At 35.5% G+C, this 19,150-nt stretch overlaps 1 protein-coding gene across 1 annotated transcript in view; it reads left to right on the plus strand.

The window, feature by feature from the left end:
- Pik3c2g (phosphatidylinositol-4-phosphate 3-kinase catalytic subunit type 2 gamma) overlaps positions 1-19,150 on the plus strand; it is a 379,694-nt gene that overhangs the window by 17,920 nt on the left and 342,624 nt on the right. Inside the window, exons 3-5 of the mRNA XM_004626203.2 lie at positions 6,321-7,077; positions 13,072-13,154; positions 18,352-18,509. Of these exons, the coding sequence (XP_004626260.1) occupies positions 6,400-7,077; positions 13,072-13,154; positions 18,352-18,509 (919 nt within the window). The 5' untranslated portion in view covers positions 6,321-6,399. The remainder of the gene's footprint in view (positions 1-6,320; positions 7,078-13,071; positions 13,155-18,351; positions 18,510-19,150) is intronic.

Consider the following 19,150-nt stretch of genomic DNA (forward strand, 5'->3'; position numbering starts at 1 on the left):
TAGTGATCCTGCTGTTTTCAGCCTCCCAAACGCTGGGATCACAGGCGGCACTACTATGCCCCGTCTCAATTTCCATCTCAGCTAGCCCTAGGGGCAGGGCAGGCACAGCATGCAGGAGATCGAAGCCTGGTCCCTGTGTCTGCCTAAGCAGGTGCTTTAGTCCCCTGAGCTATCTGAGTTGCAATAGATATAGATTTTCTTACCCTCATACTGAAAATGCAGATAGCTTAGGTGTTTGTTTGTTTGTTTGTTTGTTTGTTTGTTTGTTTTTTATATTTTAAGGATTGGTCTACAGGGTACTCAGTATCTCACTACTAAATCGGACTCATAGTGATCTGCCTATTTACATCCTCCCAAGAGCTGGGATTATAGGCGCGCGCCACCATGCCCAATCTCATTTGCTGTCTCAGTGAGCCCCCCCAGGGTGGGGGCATGCACGGCAGGCCTGGGGATCCAACACCCCCTCCCCCACCTCTGCCTCCACCCATATGCCTGCTTGCTTGCAGGCGTCCTAATCCGCTGAGCTATTGGCTTAGGTTGATTGATCCTTGAAATGTCCTACACCTTCAGCTCAACTTTGAATCCATGGCATTTATCCACATACGCTAAAAGCTGATGCATTTTCTGTGCCTAAAATATATCACAATGAAAGGTCAGTATTTTTAAGTCCACAATTTGTTCTATTGCCCTCGTTTCATCTCTGTCATGCAGATGTATCACACAGCAGTATAGCCAAAGCTTTTGGGCTCAAGGAGAGATAATTTTAGAACTGTTTTTTAGTCTTTACACTTTCATAAAGCAAACATTTGTGCTCCTCTCTAAACATAGGAGCTGGTTGGATAATATTTACATCTTTGTAGGTTCAAAAATAGAAGCAGCTGCCAAAGCCTGACCTTTCTCTTGACAGATGCCTCCTTTTGTCTGTACTTTGTCTTGGAGGCCATGTAAGTAATTAAACCTCAATAAAATTATCTCTTGCAAGTTAAATTGAAGATCATAAGCGAAAGTGGTGCACTGTTTTAAATTTGGGTGAATTTTTCCAACAAGGAGAGGCTGTGTGTGTGTATTATATGTATATGTGTGTGTGAGTGTGTGTGTGTGTGTGTGTGTGTGTGTGTGGGCGCGTGTGCACAGCTCTCTTAACATCTTCCAGTCCCTGACTGTCCAACCAAGTTAGAAAGCAACATCTCATTTACATATTGTATGTAAATACCTTTGCCTAAAGCAACACAAATGTATTACATTATACTTTCTTAAGTCAGAACTCTGACTCTGACTTGGCTTTTGCTGTGCTAAACTCAACATGTGACCAGGCCTGCAGGCTCTCCTGGAAGCCCTAGGGGAAGGTCTTCCGTCTTACTTAGTTCAGAATCTGGAAGCTGCTCAAAGCCTCTGGAACACGGTCTTTTTCCCACTTCACAGCCAAAAAAGGCTGCGTCTGTTCTTCTCCCTGCATAAGACATGTGAATCAACAAGACTGCAAAAGTTTCCATTTAAAAAATTCTGTTATGGTAGAAAGCATGCTAATCTCCCCCAAAATATTCCCCCTCGCTTTGAACATACCTCTCCCACAATTTCTGCAAAATTTTTATTTTGCTTTCTTTTGTGTGTGTGAGACTTGTTCATTTCTGACCGGGGGTCTCCCTAGGTCATTCAGCCTGGCCTTGAATGCTCTGTGTAGCAAAAACTGGTCTGAAACTCATAGTGCTGAAGATATAGGCATGTGCCGGCTATGAAGCAGCTCTGGAAGTCCTCTTCGATGGGTCTCTACATCACTGACATAACTGATATGATATCTCAGTTGATTAAAACCTTTCCCCTGTTATGGTCATTTTCACCTTAGGAAAGACCCCACGGTTGTCCCATGCCAGATCCAGTGAATACAATGGAGCAGGACACATTACTCATATAAGCCTGCCTTTTCCTTGGATGGCACCTGACAGCAGTCTTCACTGTATTTTTTTAGACCACTTACATGAAAGGGGGGACATCCAGAATCATTTCAGGAAGTGGCAAGAACATGGGATAAATGTTGGAAGTGCAAGGAAGAATTTTGAGAGCAGTAGCAACGTATCTTTGCTGGATAGCTTTTTAAAATTTAAACACCCAGTATATTTGAAACACTCCATCTATTTCATCATTTCTGCTGCCAACCTGCCCTTGTGACTGGCTCAACCAGAAAACTTCTCTATTTTTAACATCAGCTGATTAGAAAAATTCCCCTGTAAGCTTACATTCTCTTTGCCATGTAACAGTTAAAATTCAGGATTCAGAGATAAATACCTGAAAATATTTGGCAAGGCATGATTCTTCCTACTATACATATTTTCAACAGTTCCGCAGACTCTTTCTTAAATTGGAGATTGGCAGCCATGCCCTTTCAAATATGCCATAATTGCTACTAAACTACACATGTGGCCCTGCTTCAGAATAAAGCTATATGACTTAATTATTTAGCACATTCCTTCATAACGCAAAGTAGGAATATTTACCGCACCGCCTTAAATGACATTTTTGTTTACAAACTAAAAAATACTCCAACTTCCAGATTATGATGGCATAAAGGAAACTTAAAATTAGGAGAAATGCCTTAAATTCACTAAATTTAATATGAAAAATGGTACACGGAAGAGGTTCTGTTTTTATTACATTTTCAATATGAAAAGTATCTCTTACTTTCCTTTATCTTGTGATAATGACTTTTTTATAGGCTTTGAACTCATTTTGATTTTAAGCAAGGAATGCTGAAAAAGACACTTCATTAATAAAATTTTAAATTTTTAACTGTTTGTTGTACGACAGTGGGAGGTGAGTTGGTGCAGTCCTGCAACCCTATATCCGGATCTGTGACATACAGATGTTAACATCTTAGTAAGGGGGCTCATCATTTTGTGGCTCCACGTCTTCCAGGGTTTCCTTGCGGTAGCACACTGTTACAGACCTGACAGGTTGCAGCGAGGAATGACGCACGTAAGCGCGCACAGGTGCAGGCAAACGACTCAGAGCTACGAGGCATCGTCGTCCCGATTACTATTACTAACAACACAAGTTGGTCCGGCTGAACGGGACGTTCACTTTCAGCATTAGACCGCTCATTCCCTATTTTAAAACTTCGCTGGTGGCTCTGCAAAGTTTTTAAAAATGCGCAAAAATCAAACAAACTATCAAAAGTGGTGAAAATTTTCGTATAACTACATTTACCATCGTAACATAAAAAGGAGCAGCGGGTCAGACTGAAGAAGAATGGAATAAGATACCGGCTCTGGTTGTTAGAATTGATGCCACATCTACTTAAAAGCTCTGAGTTACATGAGAGAAAAATGGGGAAGTATAATTTGTCTTACAGAAGCAAAACTTCCACTGCGAACACGGAAATTAAAAATGTAGCTCCTGAAAAAGCAATTTGTGCTGTGTAATCTATCTCTGTAAATTAATTATTAGAATAGTGTCAAATAATATTCTAAGATTCATTTTTCTAGTTAACCATTCTGCGCACTTTTATACATATCTCTTAACAACTTTTCCCTATTTAGCTCAATTTCTTAACTAAATATTTAAAATATAGGGCTGGGGAGACAGCTCCAGGGCATAAGTACCTGCCTAGCAACCCCAAGGTCCTGAGTTCAATCCCCAGTGCCACCAAAATAAATAAATAAATAAATAAATAAATAAATAAATAAATAAATAAATAGATAAATAAATAAGATAAAACTAACCAGGTATAGTAGCTTCACTTGTTATCCCAGCACTCTAGGAGGCTGAGTCAGGAGAATTCCAAGTATGAGCCCAGCTTGAGCAACTTAGGGACTTAGCAATACTCTGTCTCTGAATCTTAAAATAGGCTGGAAATGTAGCTCAGTATGAAGGCCCTGCAATCTATGTCCAGGGCCACGTAATAATAAAAATAATAATAATAATAATAATAATAATAATAATAAAAACAACAACAAGAATCCAATTAACTTAATCCATAAATGATTTGTACTTTTAAAAACTCATAGATGCCAATAAAGTCAAATGAATTTCTATTGCAACAAAAGATTGACAGATTTCCTATTTGATAATCATGATCAAAATATCCTATAAAAATTATACCTTTAACATAGACATTCATTGTCAGTGAGAGCTGTAATATGTCTGTGAAAGCTTTTTCCTTTTCATCTTGTCATCATTCATTTACAATTTTTTAAACTATTGAAACATTTAACAAATACAAGTGAGCATCTACTCTAAATGAAGAAAACTAGTAAGTGTCAAGCTATAAGTGAAAAAACAAACAGAATGTGATGATGGGGAAAAAAAGGTACACATATAATTACAAGTGTGGTCATTAGCGGCAATGAGAAGTATAAAGTGTAGCAAATATCTTGCAGAACAATTCTTAGTCTCATTTGGGGATACAAGGAAGTTTCTTTGAAGAAATCATCTCATAAGGTCTCTTAAATAATGGGAAAGAATAATCCAGTAAGATGTAAAATGAACATTCAAGTTAAGAACCTGGACATATGCTGTCCGATATGAAAGAACAGTCTTTCATTTTGCTTTTTATTCATTTATTTGTTTTTGCTTGCTTGTCTTAGTCTTTTTGAGACAGGATCTTGTTATGTACTTCAGGCTGGCCTTGAGCTCACTTTGTTGCCCAGACTGGTCTTGAACTCAACAATTCTCTGGCCTCAGCCTCCTGAGTGCTAGAATTACAGGTTTTAGTCACCATGCCTGACTAGAAGAAAAAGTCTTTCTAAGGATCCAGGAGATCAGGAGATTAGCAGAGAACAAGACTAAATAGCTTAAACCAAGCAGAGAGTGTGGCCAGGTCACTGAGGAGCACCCAGGACACCTGAGAATTACAAGTATTATCCTAAGACACTGCAGAACCACTAAAAAACAATTCCTACAGAAGACATGCGGTTAAAGTCTTAAATATAACATGAAAATGAAAATCTAAGTGATTGAGTACAAAGAGTAGATTGCAGAAAACATAGAAATAGTTTCAAGAATAATCCAATATTTCAGATTTTAAAAATGAAAGATTTAAAACAGAATTGGGTCCTAGTAGACAGGGGAAGACAGAGGCCAGATGTGTTTCTATGATGGACTCTAAATGGACTGATGCGTTCACTGACACAGCACGATAAGAGTGAGAGAGGGTCTAAAGAAATGAGATCTCAGTTTCCAGTTGGAGTAACAGAGAAGTTTGGACCATTTTCTGACATAAAGGACACAGGTATAGGAGCATGTACTCAGGTGAAATAGGATTTAAGTTTTAAATTTTCCATTAGGGATATTAAAAAAACAAGTGCATTTAGCTCCTAGAGAATAAAAGTGACCTAGGTTGGAGCCATTGAAAAATAGACAGTAATCTAAGCCACAGGAGGTATAAAACAACCTTCGATAGCATAACCGAGAAGAAAGTAAGCTCTGACAGGGATCACATAAAAAATATAAGTAGAGGAATGTTTGAGAAAAAAACAAAGAGAAATTTGGACAATTCTGTGTCCCAAAGATTCAATATAAGAAATCAAGAAATGTTAATGTAAGAAGTACCATGAAAAGAATAAAACATTTACAGCCAAAAAAAATTTGTTAAGCTAAAAATATGGCACTTGAATTTAATGACAGAAAGCTCATAGGCAAACTTAATGAAAATAGTTTTAAGATGTAAATATAAGACTCTGCAATTATTTAATATCCTTTAGGGAGGAAGGGGTTCAATGAAGCATTTTTAGATGACTGGGTATAGAGGGAAAAAGAAAGTTAAGACTATGTCTTTTTTTTTTCTCCAAATGCCTTCAGGGCAGGTTTGGCTGGCTTGAGTTGTGGGAATTGAACCACCGCAACCTGAGCCTGACTGTTTTGTTGAAGCAGTCACTTAAAGAACTGAGCTAAGGGGCAGGCCTCCAAGACTGTCTTATGACAGGTTATTTGTTGATCAAGATGCCTAGACAGCTTAATAAGACACAGATATTCTCAGGCTAACATATTTCTGGATGATTGATTAAAAAAGAACTTACTGTTGTCATTAGCAAGTGGATATTCAGTAGAAAAGGAGGTTCAAAGTGGGATATTGACTTTGGATAGATTTATGAACTTCTTGTTATAGTCATCCTGGACTTACTCTTCTATTATATGAGTTTCCATGATTTCTTCCAAAGTCAGTGTGCTCCCTCATATTTGTAACATTATGAGGCTTTATTTAGTTTTATATACTCAAGAAATTATTTTATTTGCCAAAGGAAAACATATATATAATTTATTTCTTCAAAACTCCTTTATTGCCAATTAAATAATTTTTCATTTCTTTTTATGTCTTTTTTTTCTAGGAAAAGTCCTATCCTTTTATAATATCATCAAGGGGATATCTGGAACAAAGTCAATCCTCTCAGTTACATAAAATAAAGAATGGCATACAATTGGCAGGTAGATCCACATCCCAATGAACCACATGAAGAACAGTATGAACATGGAGAATTTCACTCTATAAATCAGTCCTTCTCACCAAACCAAGTTAGTCTGGGTTTTGATCAGCTAGTAAAAGAAATCAGTAATAGAAACCCACTCTATCAGGGTGAAATAGAAAAAAATAACTTTTTTATGCCCACTGTACTAAGCTGGGACCCAAAAAGGCATTTGCCAACTGAAACACACCAAATATCCTTGAATGAATTCCCTGCTAAAAGCCCAGAACTCTCTTGGACTCAAAGTGGGAAAAGTTCAGCTACTGGTTTTAAACCTTCTGTGCTACCAAAATCAGAAGTGATGAATAAACACAGTTCTTTGGGAAACTCCATAAGAAAACATCATGATGCTGATGGCCTTAGATTCAGTCTTGCAAATCTGTCAAGCACTAATTTGGATGAAATCAATCCACAAAGAGAATTGAAATCTAAAAATCATCACTACCATATAGGATTTGAAGAGAATGTTTCTCATGTATATTCATCCTCCTCAACTGACTTCATGCCAAAAGATGAGAATGAGAGAACTGCAAATACCAACACTGCAAATCCTTCTCTAATGTTCTTTGAAGATTCTGTTCTACCCAGAAAATGGGAAAGTCCATGGACAGAAACCACAGAGGTATGTATAATATGATTAATTCATATTTATATGTGAAGCCGGAAGAATCATTCATCCAATTGATTGTCAGTGAGGGTAACTACATTGAGAAATATGCTAAGATTATTTTCAAAAATTTTTCATTTATTTTCAAATTTCATATGATTGTACTAATGGTTGTTTCTGAGAAAAAAGAATAATTTCTGAGAAAAATTAAGTCTAGCTTCATCAGACTAAATAAAATGCTACAACACATATATTTTTTGGATAAAAATATCATTAATTGAGGTTGAGCTGATAATATCTTCTATTCTTACTGTGTTGAGCACCTATGCAAAAATACACAGACATATATGTATATATGTGCATGTCACACTGTAATGACATCTCATTATCATTAATTATCTCATTATTATTAATTATCATTAATCATATCATTATCATCTCATTACCATTATTGGTAGGAACAATATCCTTTGACCCAGAGACATTTTAATTGTATTATCAGCAGGCAACTTCACTTGGGTTCATTCTGAAAGGAAGAAAGAAAGAAAGAAAGAAAGAAAGAAAGAAAGAAAGAAAGAAAGAAAGAAAGAAAGACAAAAGGAAAGAAATTAAGCAATATTGTTCAAGTCATCCTAGTGATTTTATTAGTAGTTTTTCACTTTAGTAACCATTGAATTTCCAATATAATAGTTAAAGGTGCCTCTTCTTACACAGCATTTAAAAGCCAGAAGTAAATGATAGAAAAGAAGAAATGTCATTACAATTAAAATTTCAGAGAATGTCAGAAGGATTCAATAACTGTCTACCAATTCTTTGAAATATATTGTATGCTAGGCAAAATGGATGAGAAGAAGGCATGAGTATGTGAGTTCATACATGGCTTATGGATCAAATTAGGTTGTACATCCTGTAACTCAGTTGTGTCACAAATTTTCTGATGAAGGAGATTATGGGGCCACAAAGGAAAGTGATCAATGATGGAGAGTGTGCCTAAGGAGAGTCACATGGAGAGAAAACATTCTCTCAGGCTTTCACAGAGAGCAAATTGGTCAAGCAATGGCCGTGACTCATCCACATGACTGACACTGACAAAAGATTTACAAACTGTGGTACAGGGTTTCATGATAAATCCTGAGGAGATTTGATTGACCTTATCAGATGCAAAAGTTACATTTCTTGTTATATAGGTCTTGCTTTATCTTGGTCTTAACCATCCAGCAGAAAAGTACAAAAATGAAATATAAAAAGTAAAGTCATATTAATATGCTGAGCTGTAAAAGGCTCAAGTCAGCTACTTCTGACATTGCCAGTCCTATGGAAAACCCACTACTATTATGGACTACTGGACTATATTGGAATATCATGCATAATTCACACACCTACAATATTTAAATGACAATGGAATACCCTTCTCTGACAAAACTAAACAAAAAAGGGGATACAAATGAAGGACCATTTTGTATCTGTATATACAAAATAGTTAGGATAGTTATACAACTACTTTCTCTTAATTCAATGAATAGATAGATTTGTTCTAATAGTGTTTGTGGACAGGTTATCATATCTGCATTTGCACTATGAATAACCACTAAGAAGACAACAATATGCAATGTATTAATTATTGAAACTGTGCTAGTATTCGATTTTGAAACTGTCTCATTGCTATTTGTTTCTCAATAAAATTGTTTAAAAAATTAGGTTGTAAATAATGTTAACATCATAGAACAACAGCTGGGATGAGTGTCCAGGAAAAGAAACACCAAATCCTACCTAACATACTTGTAATGGAGTAGTAGTGATCTGAACAAAATGTCAAATCATAGGCACAACTCATTCTTAAGACGGTGTATTCAGTATTAAACTTCCCTACTGCTAAATAGGCACAATAGATGAAGCAGCAGAGCTGAGGCACTGAACAGGAGTTAATATAAAATGCTGATCATTGAGAAAAAAGTGAAAATTGTGCCGATCTTGCTTTGTGCCTGAGGGCAGTTTCCTGCTTCTCTACTACCTGGTGGAACTGGATTTGTGCCACTGAGCTGCTGCTTTACAGTGTTGACATTATTTACAAGCTAATTAGATCCATAAGCCATTTGTGAACTCACATAGTCATGCCTTCTTTGCATCCATTTTGCCTAGCATACAATATATTTCAAAGATCTGGCAGTGACACTGAGCTGCAATTAGTTGCAGGTTGTAGCTTGCAGGTCAGGAGAGGGAGCTACCTACTGAGTGGGAATCTGAAGTCTACAAAGAAGTTACTACGCATTCTTGGCAAGTCATGGGATGTGCTTGCAGGGCTGTGTAGATATTGCCAACCTTGGGTTGAGAATGTGATGGTAGTTGGTTTCACCAATGTACTAGTTATGCACAGAAGGTATGGCTAAACTAGAAAAGAGACTGAATGCAGAATACTTCTAGCATTCAAATGAAATTCCACAAATTCAAACCTTGGTAAAAGTAATTCTCCACAATGAATACTATACCAATGAAAATAGACGTGACTCAATAAAATATTTAAATAAGGATGACAAGACAAAGCAGATTTTAGCTCTTTGCCAAAGAAAAAACTCAACACTTTATTGTTTGAATACCATAACTCACAATACACCATCTACAGTATTCAATACATGACAACGGATGCACAGATATGTAAAGGAGAAGAGAATTTTGGCCAGCAATCAAGAAAATAACCCAGTTAATAGAAAGAATCTTTATGCTAAGCCAGGTTTTAGAATTAACAGATGAAGACATTCAAGTCATTACTAAGAGTATGCAACATAAAAGGTGCTCATAGTGTGTAGTAAATGAAATCTCAACAAGAAATTGCAAATAATGGAAAAATAAAAACATAACAATTCAGGTGCTGAAAAGAGTAACTCTAATCAAAAAGTCAACATGTGAGAAATGGCACGATGAAAGGGGTGAGCTTGAAAGCAAAAAAACCTAAACTACCCACGTTGAAGATAAAAATAGAGGAATCATATAAAAATGAGTATAGGGCCAGGGAGATAGCTCAGTAGAATAAATGCTGGCCTGGCAAGCGCAAGGTTCTGAGTTCAATCTCCAATACCAAAAAAAAAAAAAAAAAAAAAGTATAGATTCAGATTTGATGAGACAAGGGGTATGATATACGGGCAACTAAAATCAGGAAATTTAATTTGAAGAAATAATGGCCAGGAAATTCACCAAATTTGGTTGCGATTATCAGTACAAGGTTAATCACACTAAACATATACTTAAATATCTAAATATCAAAAGGAAGAAAAAGGTGGAAGACAAGGTGGGATAGATTTCAAATATCTGAACTATAATTTGAATGAAAGCAACCTCTCATCATAAACAATGGAAAAAAAAGAGATGGTGGAATTATATTTAAGTACAGCTAAGCTTGATATTTTTACAACTGGAAAGTCTTTGGAAGGAGTAGAAAAAAAAATCACTTGTTCAACATTGACCTTTTAACTCAAGACTACCACCAAAATACATAATTTCAGAATAGATCATCCTGGCTGGGGAGTTAGGTCAGAGGCATAAGCACCTGCCTGGCAAGTACAAGGTCCTGAGTTCAATCCCCAGGACATCCTCTGTGTTTGATTAATATTCTTTAGATGCCTTAAATTGCAAGTGAAGGAGGGCTTGTCTGTGGTTTAGTTAACATCCGGGTTACTTTTTAGAAGTATAATTATGATAATGGAATGGGAAGTGAAAAAACAGCCATCAGTAATTGCTACTTGAGGTAGTTTATATCTGTGCTTATCTTATGAAATTATGTGAAATTTTTTAGGAGGACTGAGAAGATAGCAAAAAATATTATAGGGAAAATATGGATGTGAAAAGCAGTAAATATTTTGCCCACTTTGCTAACAAGATGTTTACTGTTACATTTTTATTTGGCAGAAGCAACTTATATTTTTAATCATTGCCAAATAAGATACCCAATAAAATATTTGAATATGGCATTTGGGGTTTGTATGTGTGTGAAAATTGTCTTTAGTACTGTAAGTTACTGTTTAATTTGAATATATTATGTGAACTATCACCCTGTGACTTATACTGGAAAACTATTTCTTCTGTTTTAATGATCTAAATAAGGACTACTTTAGGAGACATAAAGGTTACTTTTATACCCTTTGACTATGTGTTTCAAAAATGAAAATGAAAATAAAGACGTACAAATAATGTTGAAAAAAATTAGTTGCTTACATTCCTACAAAGAAATTGTACCTAAATGAATATTTCAGGTACAAGGAAAGTGATACCTGGAGGGATCTAAGAAGGCCTTATTCACTATCACTCTAGTGAAGAGTGGTAGAAATTAGTAAGCATGCTGAAAATGTAAAAAGCTACCGTTAAATTTATAAAGTAATTAAGTGCAATCATAGCATATCACTGGGGATTTATTATATATGCAAATATATGACAATAGCAGAAAGCGTGAGAAGCGTACCCATTTTGCTGTTGTAAATCCTTGCATTTTAGATGCAATGCAACTCTGAATTCATTAAAATTGCATAGTATAATATCTAGACCTATTATAGATACTAAAAAACAGTGCAAAGGTAAAAAGCTAAAAATTCAGTAGAAGAATTAAATGAAATAGGCAAAATCCAAATAGATAAAATCAGGAGAAAGAGAATAAAATAGAAGAGACAAGTAGAACCATAGGTAAATATGGTAGTCTGAAATAAAACCACCTCCATAGAAACATAAAATAAATAACAAGATAAACATGTCCAAATCAGAAACAGAAAGTGACTAACTAGATAAAAATAAAACTCTTAAGCAAAAAAAAAATAGATTCAAAGCAAAAGAAACAAAAACATTTATCATTTAACTAGAAAAAGAAAGTTTGTGCAGTGATTAATATCAGGAAAAGTACAGCTCAAAATAGACTATTATTAGAGGAAAAAAGTCATTTTGCAATTTTGAAAGTGGTAATTAGGAAGACATAATAAATTTAAATCCATATGTATCTAATAGCTCAGCTTCAAAATAACAAAGCAAGGCTAGGAAGAAAGCTCAGCAGTGTAAGTGCCTGCCTGGCAAGAGCAAGGACTTGGACTCAATCCCCAGTACTGCATGCCTTCTCGGTTCAGGATCCCCCTGAGCATACAATGCTGGCCCCAAAACAAGGCATGAAGGGGCACCCTGGTAATTCCAGAGCTGGGGAGGCTGAAAATAGGAGGATCATTATGAGTCTTAGCTGCATAGCAAGACCCTGTACCATATCAATCAATCAATCTTTAAAAATATAATGACAAAGCAAAATTAGTTCTTTTAATACCAAACATCTATTTATCCTCTAACTGAATTATGCATAAATTCAAAAAAATGAGCTAAATGTCCACTATTATTTATTATAAAGGTTAATAATTTTCTTTGCAATACCCCAAAGCTAAAAATAATCCAAATGTCCATCAAGAGGAAAATGTCAACTGGGTGCAGAGGCATATGCCTATAATCTCGGTACTAGGGAGATGGAGGCAGGAGAAACACCTCCAGCTCCAGAACAGCCTGGGCTCCATCGTGAGTTCAAGGAGAGCCTGGACTACAGAGCAAGATCTTCTTTAAAAAAAAATAAAATCCAAACAAATTATGGAATAGTAACAAAAGAGAAGTTCATAACCCTCGATAAAAGTGATGAAATACTTGTATGTATGACAGTAACAGTAAACTTGGGAAATATATATTTAGGTGACAGAAGCCAAAATCAAAAAAGGAAATACACACAAGCTATGTTGATAAAATATGAATAAGCCACCAAATAGGCTGTGAATTGAACAGAAGGAGGTATTAGGGAACGTTCTAAAGTTTTATATTTCCATTTTGGTACTGGTATCACTTTAAGTGTTTCTCAAAATCAAATTTTAGATTTATGTCATATGCATTGTTCTATATATTATTATATTTAATTTAAAAAACCTTTAAAATAGTAAAAACATTGTAAAATTGTATTATTCTATTCTTTATAGTGGACCACATTAATGTAGTCATTTTTATTTTAAGCCAATAGGTTGTTCCATTGAAATTATTGAAGTACCCCGAGGCAGTAATCCAAGCCTGGTCTCCTTTTGTGGCAAAGTGAAAAAGTAAGTGCTGTAATTTCACTAAAGCTTGAATAAATTTGTCTATTTAGATACCACTCAAATGATTGATTTTAGATATAAAATGTCAAAGTCTTATAACTTGTGCAGAAAGCCAGAAATTTTAAAAATCGACAAATTAGTTTATTCATCAACTTCTGTTGTGGTTTGTATGTGTATAGTCAACTAGATAATTTTCTCTTGAAAATTTGATCAAAGCTAAATGCTTCAGAATTTCAGAACCAGCTTTGTTTTTTGCTAGTAATTTGGTTGGTAGTGAATTCACTTTTCATTTGTAATCACGAACATCTGACTTTTCTTGGTCAGTCCCAATTTAACACAGGATATTCTACCCAGGACATCCTATTTAGAATCATGTGAATGCCTCTTTCTTACTAAATCTTACCTTTAACAGTTTGTGAAAGTATCAAATTATGTGTGCATCCATTACAAAACAAATTTAATCACTAGAAGATTTTACCAAAAAATCATTGATATTTTTGCTAACCTAAACACTAATCTCTGGTACAAAAGTACAATAGACACTTTCTGAAATACTAATTTCTTTCTTTTTTCTTTTGTATTTAGGACAGGGTTTACAGGGTGCACAGGGTCTCGCTGTGTAGATAGGACTCACATTGATTCTCCCATTTACAGCCTCCCAAGAGCTGGGATTACAGGCCTGAGCCACCATGCCCAGTCTCAATTACTGTCTCAGCGTGCCCCGGGGTCAGGGCTGGCATGGCAGGCCCAGGGAGTAAATCCCAACCTCTGCTCCTGCTTGTGGGCACTTTAATCCACTGAGCTATTTGGCCAGCCCCTAAAATACTAATTTCTTAATACACTTGATTTCACATCTATACATAAATCTGCAACTTGATGAGTTGCTCTAATATTCGGAAGACAAACTACTCTATTTCTTGCTTTCCTCTGACATGTATTTCAGAAATATGATCTGTTTAGCTTTTTAGTTTCTCAACTCTCATCTGTGTTTCTCCTACCAACACAATGCAGTGATATGTCCTTTAAAATATTTATGTAGTTCATCCTTTCCAGTTGGAAACCTTTTTGTCTTTTAAGAAGTATCACACATCTATAATTAAAATATTCAGTATCTTTTCTTAAGGTATAAATATACTGATTGTTTTCAAAATAATTTCACAACATGCGTGGCAGCAACACTGTTCAAAATATTCTATTGCATAAAACATGCTATTTTAAAGTATATCTAAATCCAAATAAACCTCATTTGTTAGCTTTCTTTAGTCAATTCTTCCAAGTCAATCTTTTTGTTTTATAAACATTTATTTAGTGTGTGTGTGTGTGTGTGTGTGTGTGTGTGTGTGTGGCCAGCTCAGCCCACCAGGGAGCGAGGCTGGCTGGCAAGTGGTGCCAGGGGATCAAACCACGGTCCCCGTGCTTTGCCAAGCTTGTTCCAAGTAGGTGCTTTAGACCACTGAGCCATCTCACCAGCCCTTCCAAGTCAATCTTGCACAGCATTCTTAAAGATAATATATGCTGGTGGCTTAAACAAAAATAGTTTTTGTTTTTCAAGCCAATAAACCATTCTTGCATTTATTTTAAAACAAAATTTTGAAACTGTAAAATAAACAAATAAATATAAAATTTATACAATGCCATCTATTCTACTGCTAGATGTAAAAGTTTTCAAAATGTAATGCATTTACCTTTTTGTCCTCTTGGCTTTTATCTGTTTATGGTCATTATTCTGAACCCTAAAATATACATTTATTTCTAAGCCATAACTTACTGAATGATTATTTGGGATTAAAAATTGTGTAAATTATTCCATCACTAATTTAAAGGCAGTTTTTGTGTTTAACAACTACTTTGTGAGAGATATCAAGATTTAAAAGCAAGATTCCTGCTTCAAAAGACTTGTATTTATAATTCCAGGAATAAAGACAAGCACACACATACAAAAAAAAAAAAAAAAAAACACTCAAATCTATAAAAATATTTAATCTTTGCTATTTTTCTTAGGTTTAAAGTAGGAAATTTTATTTTATTATTTTTATTTATTAAATCTTTTTTTGTGTATGTGCAACTGGGCATTGAATTCAGATCCTTGTGCCTGCCAGGGAAGTGCTTGTTCTACTGAGCCATCTCCCCAGCCACCTACAGTAGAAAATTTTAAAGGATACTATAGATTCCTAAATTAGAATCATCAAAGTTTTCAATATCAACTCTTCTAGGAATAAACTGCTCACAGTAATAAAATAATGAATACTGCTAGAAATTTACCACTTTACTTCAACAATTTCTACCTGTTAAGAATGGGAAACAGTTTTCTTTTTTCAGTCTTTTTTTAAATTAAATGTTCATTTATTTATTGGGTAGAAGCTCAGACTGGTAGTGATCCTCTTGTCTCAGCTCCCCAGCTCTGGGATTACAGGTGTGCACCACTATGACCAGTTTCAGGACTGGCACAGCATGACCCAGGTTCCAGGGCCTGCATGGCATTTGGTACTGGGGATCGAACCTGGGTCCTTGCACTTGCCAAGGTGGTGCTTAGACCACCGAGCTAATTCCCCAACCTGAAAAATAGCCTTCTTACTGCTATGAGATGTCACTTCTTAGTAGAAACCCACTTATCCTAATTTTCCTCCCATAACTTTGTTTTCCAAAACATAACTTGATATTAAGTGAAATGTCATAGATGCCGTAGGGGCATGAAAATATTTTATGTGATGCTTTGTTAGTAGTTTGTGGTGTATTCCCAAAGTTTTGTTTGTTTGTTTGTTTTTGTTGTTGTTTTGTTTTTTTCAGACAGGGTTTCCCTACATGTTTGGGCCAGCCTGGACTCATTGTGTAGATGAGACTGGCCTCAAACTCTCAGTGATCTTCCCACCTCCGCCTCCCAACAAAACTCTTAAATGTACCTTTTCTCAATGATTTCTTTTCTAATAATCATGAACACTAAGACAAACAGCTAACAACAACTTTGACATCATGAGATGGAGCTGAACATTATATTCACTTGCACTTGCTTTCATTTTCAGTAAATTTTGTTGAAAAATATTCAATTATACAATGATTGACTGTATTCATGCACAATCATTTTACACAGAAATTATATGCACAATGGGATATAAAATTGAATTTGAAAGCCAAGTTTCACATGAAATTCTCTAAAACTTCTGAAGTGCCATAATAAAGCATATCTATATTCTTTAACTGAATGTATTTTTACAATATTTAAATAAGTACACTTCTGTATGTTATTAGCATCTATTTTATACCTCTGTGAAAGAACTCTCACTAGCTCAGTTTGGTTTCTTGCTGTGACATAATTCGAAGTTGCATCTTTCAAGAAATATGTCTCATTCTAATAAAAAATATAATGAAAGGTCATAGCAGATGGAAGAAATTCCTGATCTATATAAGATGTCTGCATGGGTTTAGGAAAAAATGAACCATGAATTTACATTTGAAAATTTAGTTCCCTAAAAGAGTAAAATCTGAAATCATGCATGCATTGAATAGTATCTTGTCATACAGTGACTACTAAATCATAAAGCATCTCTACCTTTAACCAAAACTGCCATCTACACTTTTGTGGTAGATGTAACACGGAAGGGTAGTCTACAGCTCTGTCCTGAGCAGTGGTTCTCAAACTACAATGTCAGAACAACAGTAGCAGCAGCTTACTTGAGCAATTGTGACAAAAACACAAGTTTGGGAACCTTCCACAGATATACTCCATCTGAAATATGGGGATTGGACCCAGAAGAAAAGGTGACGCTGATGTACTTTTGGGCCACTGGTCAAGCTGCTCATAGATAGGATGTTCCATGGACTCTACAGAGTGTAGTATTCCAGCAACTTCAGGGCTGGCGCTACTTCAGTACAAGTAGTGTAAGGTGGATGCCAAGGATGCAAAGGATCAATATAGAAAGTATCATTTTTGAGTCAGGAAGAATTTAAATGTCAACATAATTAATGCTGGAAGAACTCAAACTTCATTTTTTTATCATCAAAAGCATTTTAAATATCTACTTGTCAATATTCTATACATTGGAATAAAATATAAATCAAGCTGTGGTGACAGAAAATGATAATTCCGATGCTTTGCTTTTGCTTATCATTCTGCAAATCTTTTGTAGAAACTTTTGAAGTGGATATTAATTCTCCCTTTTGCACAAAGAAGCTAGTCAAATAATTTGTCTCTGGTCATAACGTTACTGAGTGGCAGCATAAGGATTCACACTCGAGGATCCTGTCACAGGGACAAAGTCATTCTTCAGATTGTACTCGACTTACATGCTTAGCCATTTGTATAAAAATACAAAAATTTAAGAATACAGAGAACGAAAACTAGTGTTTGTAACTCTACCCCACATGAGAGAACTTATTTCTAAATCAAAAGGAGTGGCTTGCAGAGAAGAATCTGCCTGAGAGAAATCTGAAATGAGAGATTCAGGCAACAGAAGAAAGGAGATGAAGCAAGTAATAATGCTCAGAGTAAACTGTGTTTTATTGAGGCAAGAAGATAGACTGGGCCTAAAACTGGCTGGGAAAAGAGGTTTCTGGGCAGAACTGGTCAGTCCCCAAGAACTATACACTAACTTCTCTCGTGAGAACTAGGGTGGATTTCTGATAAGATGACCCAGATATGAGGCCAGCATGGGAGATATGCAATAGGAAAATAATCTTAACTCTCATTGTGGTAACTTCATGGAGCCCCCCGCACACACACACACTGTAGGATATATTTTTTGTCTCCATTTTCCAACCATTACCTGGCCAAAACTCACTGCAGAGACTGTTTTTTCATCTTTCCATCAATTTAAAATTTTACCACCATTTATGTTTGTTTCACTCAATTGTTTGTTCTGGACAGAAAGAAACTAAAAATCACCTCTAAAAGGAGATTGCAGCTCCCCAGAGGGTGATAGCATTATGCTTGTGAAAGTGAGCTCTTAATTGCTTCAGAATGAGGTACTTCGGGGAAAGTCTCAAGAACAGCCCCTTACAATTTGTTTTTGGTCTAAATGTAATCTCTACTAATCTGGCCTAAATAAATGGGCTGTACTTCAAATCAATGATTAATTGCTTTCACGTTTTCAATCTTCTGAAACTAAACACTGCAGAATGCTCTTACACTTATGCTGTAGATGATATTTTTCAAATTGAATTACGTACCTCTTGTCCTAAGTGTTTTCTCCCATGTACTTTTCAGAATAAGAGAAACATATCATGCAGCTGATGCTAACTTCAATTCTGGAAAGATCTGGAGCCCTATTACTGCGTTTCCATTTCAGCTATTTTCTAAGAGCAAGTTCAACCTCAAAATTTTTACTGATAATTCAGCACAACCACTTCATCTTACACCATATGGTAAGCAACTTTAAATAAATATAAAAATCTTTATGAAGCTGGTGTTGCTACATAACCTTGAAATAAGAGGGAACTCATTTGAAGAGATACTCTTCTCCATTAATTTTTTTTGAAGTGATCATAAACATTTATTATCTTGGTATATCATGCTGTTCTTGTCCCTCTTCACTCATATTTATGTGGCTTTCTGTCTGGACCCGCTTTTCCTGCAGTCTGGCTAAAATTCTGCATCAAAATAAAATAGAAGCAAAATAATTGGGAACCATTGCTAGCCATCTAGGGTTAGCTAGGGGGAGCAGTTGTCTTTAATAACTCTTTCCACATAGCTAACCACAAAATTATATTCCTGCCACCAATTCTTTAGAGTAAGTGTAGCAAGTTTTCTACATGTTTTTTAAAAAGAAATTTCAAAATGATTCTAGATAAAGATGAAGCATAAGTGATAATGATTATTCCTATTCATTAGAAATAACTATTTCATCCAAATATGAATACATTATCATACAGAATAGACATTGTCACACAAATCTCTATTGTCATAGTAAGGATTCCATCAGCTGTGTGCAGCTCAACCCTGTCAGAATGAGCAGATCTATTGGAGAAGAGTCTCTAGGGATGGATCTCAGAAACTTACATTTTAT

Source organism: Octodon degus, unplaced genomic scaffold (genome assembly GCF_000260255.1).
Source record: "Octodon degus isolate 3935 unplaced genomic scaffold, OctDeg1.0 scaffold00012, whole genome shotgun sequence".
Taxonomy (NCBI): Eukaryota; Metazoa; Chordata; class Mammalia; order Rodentia; family Octodontidae; genus Octodon; species Octodon degus.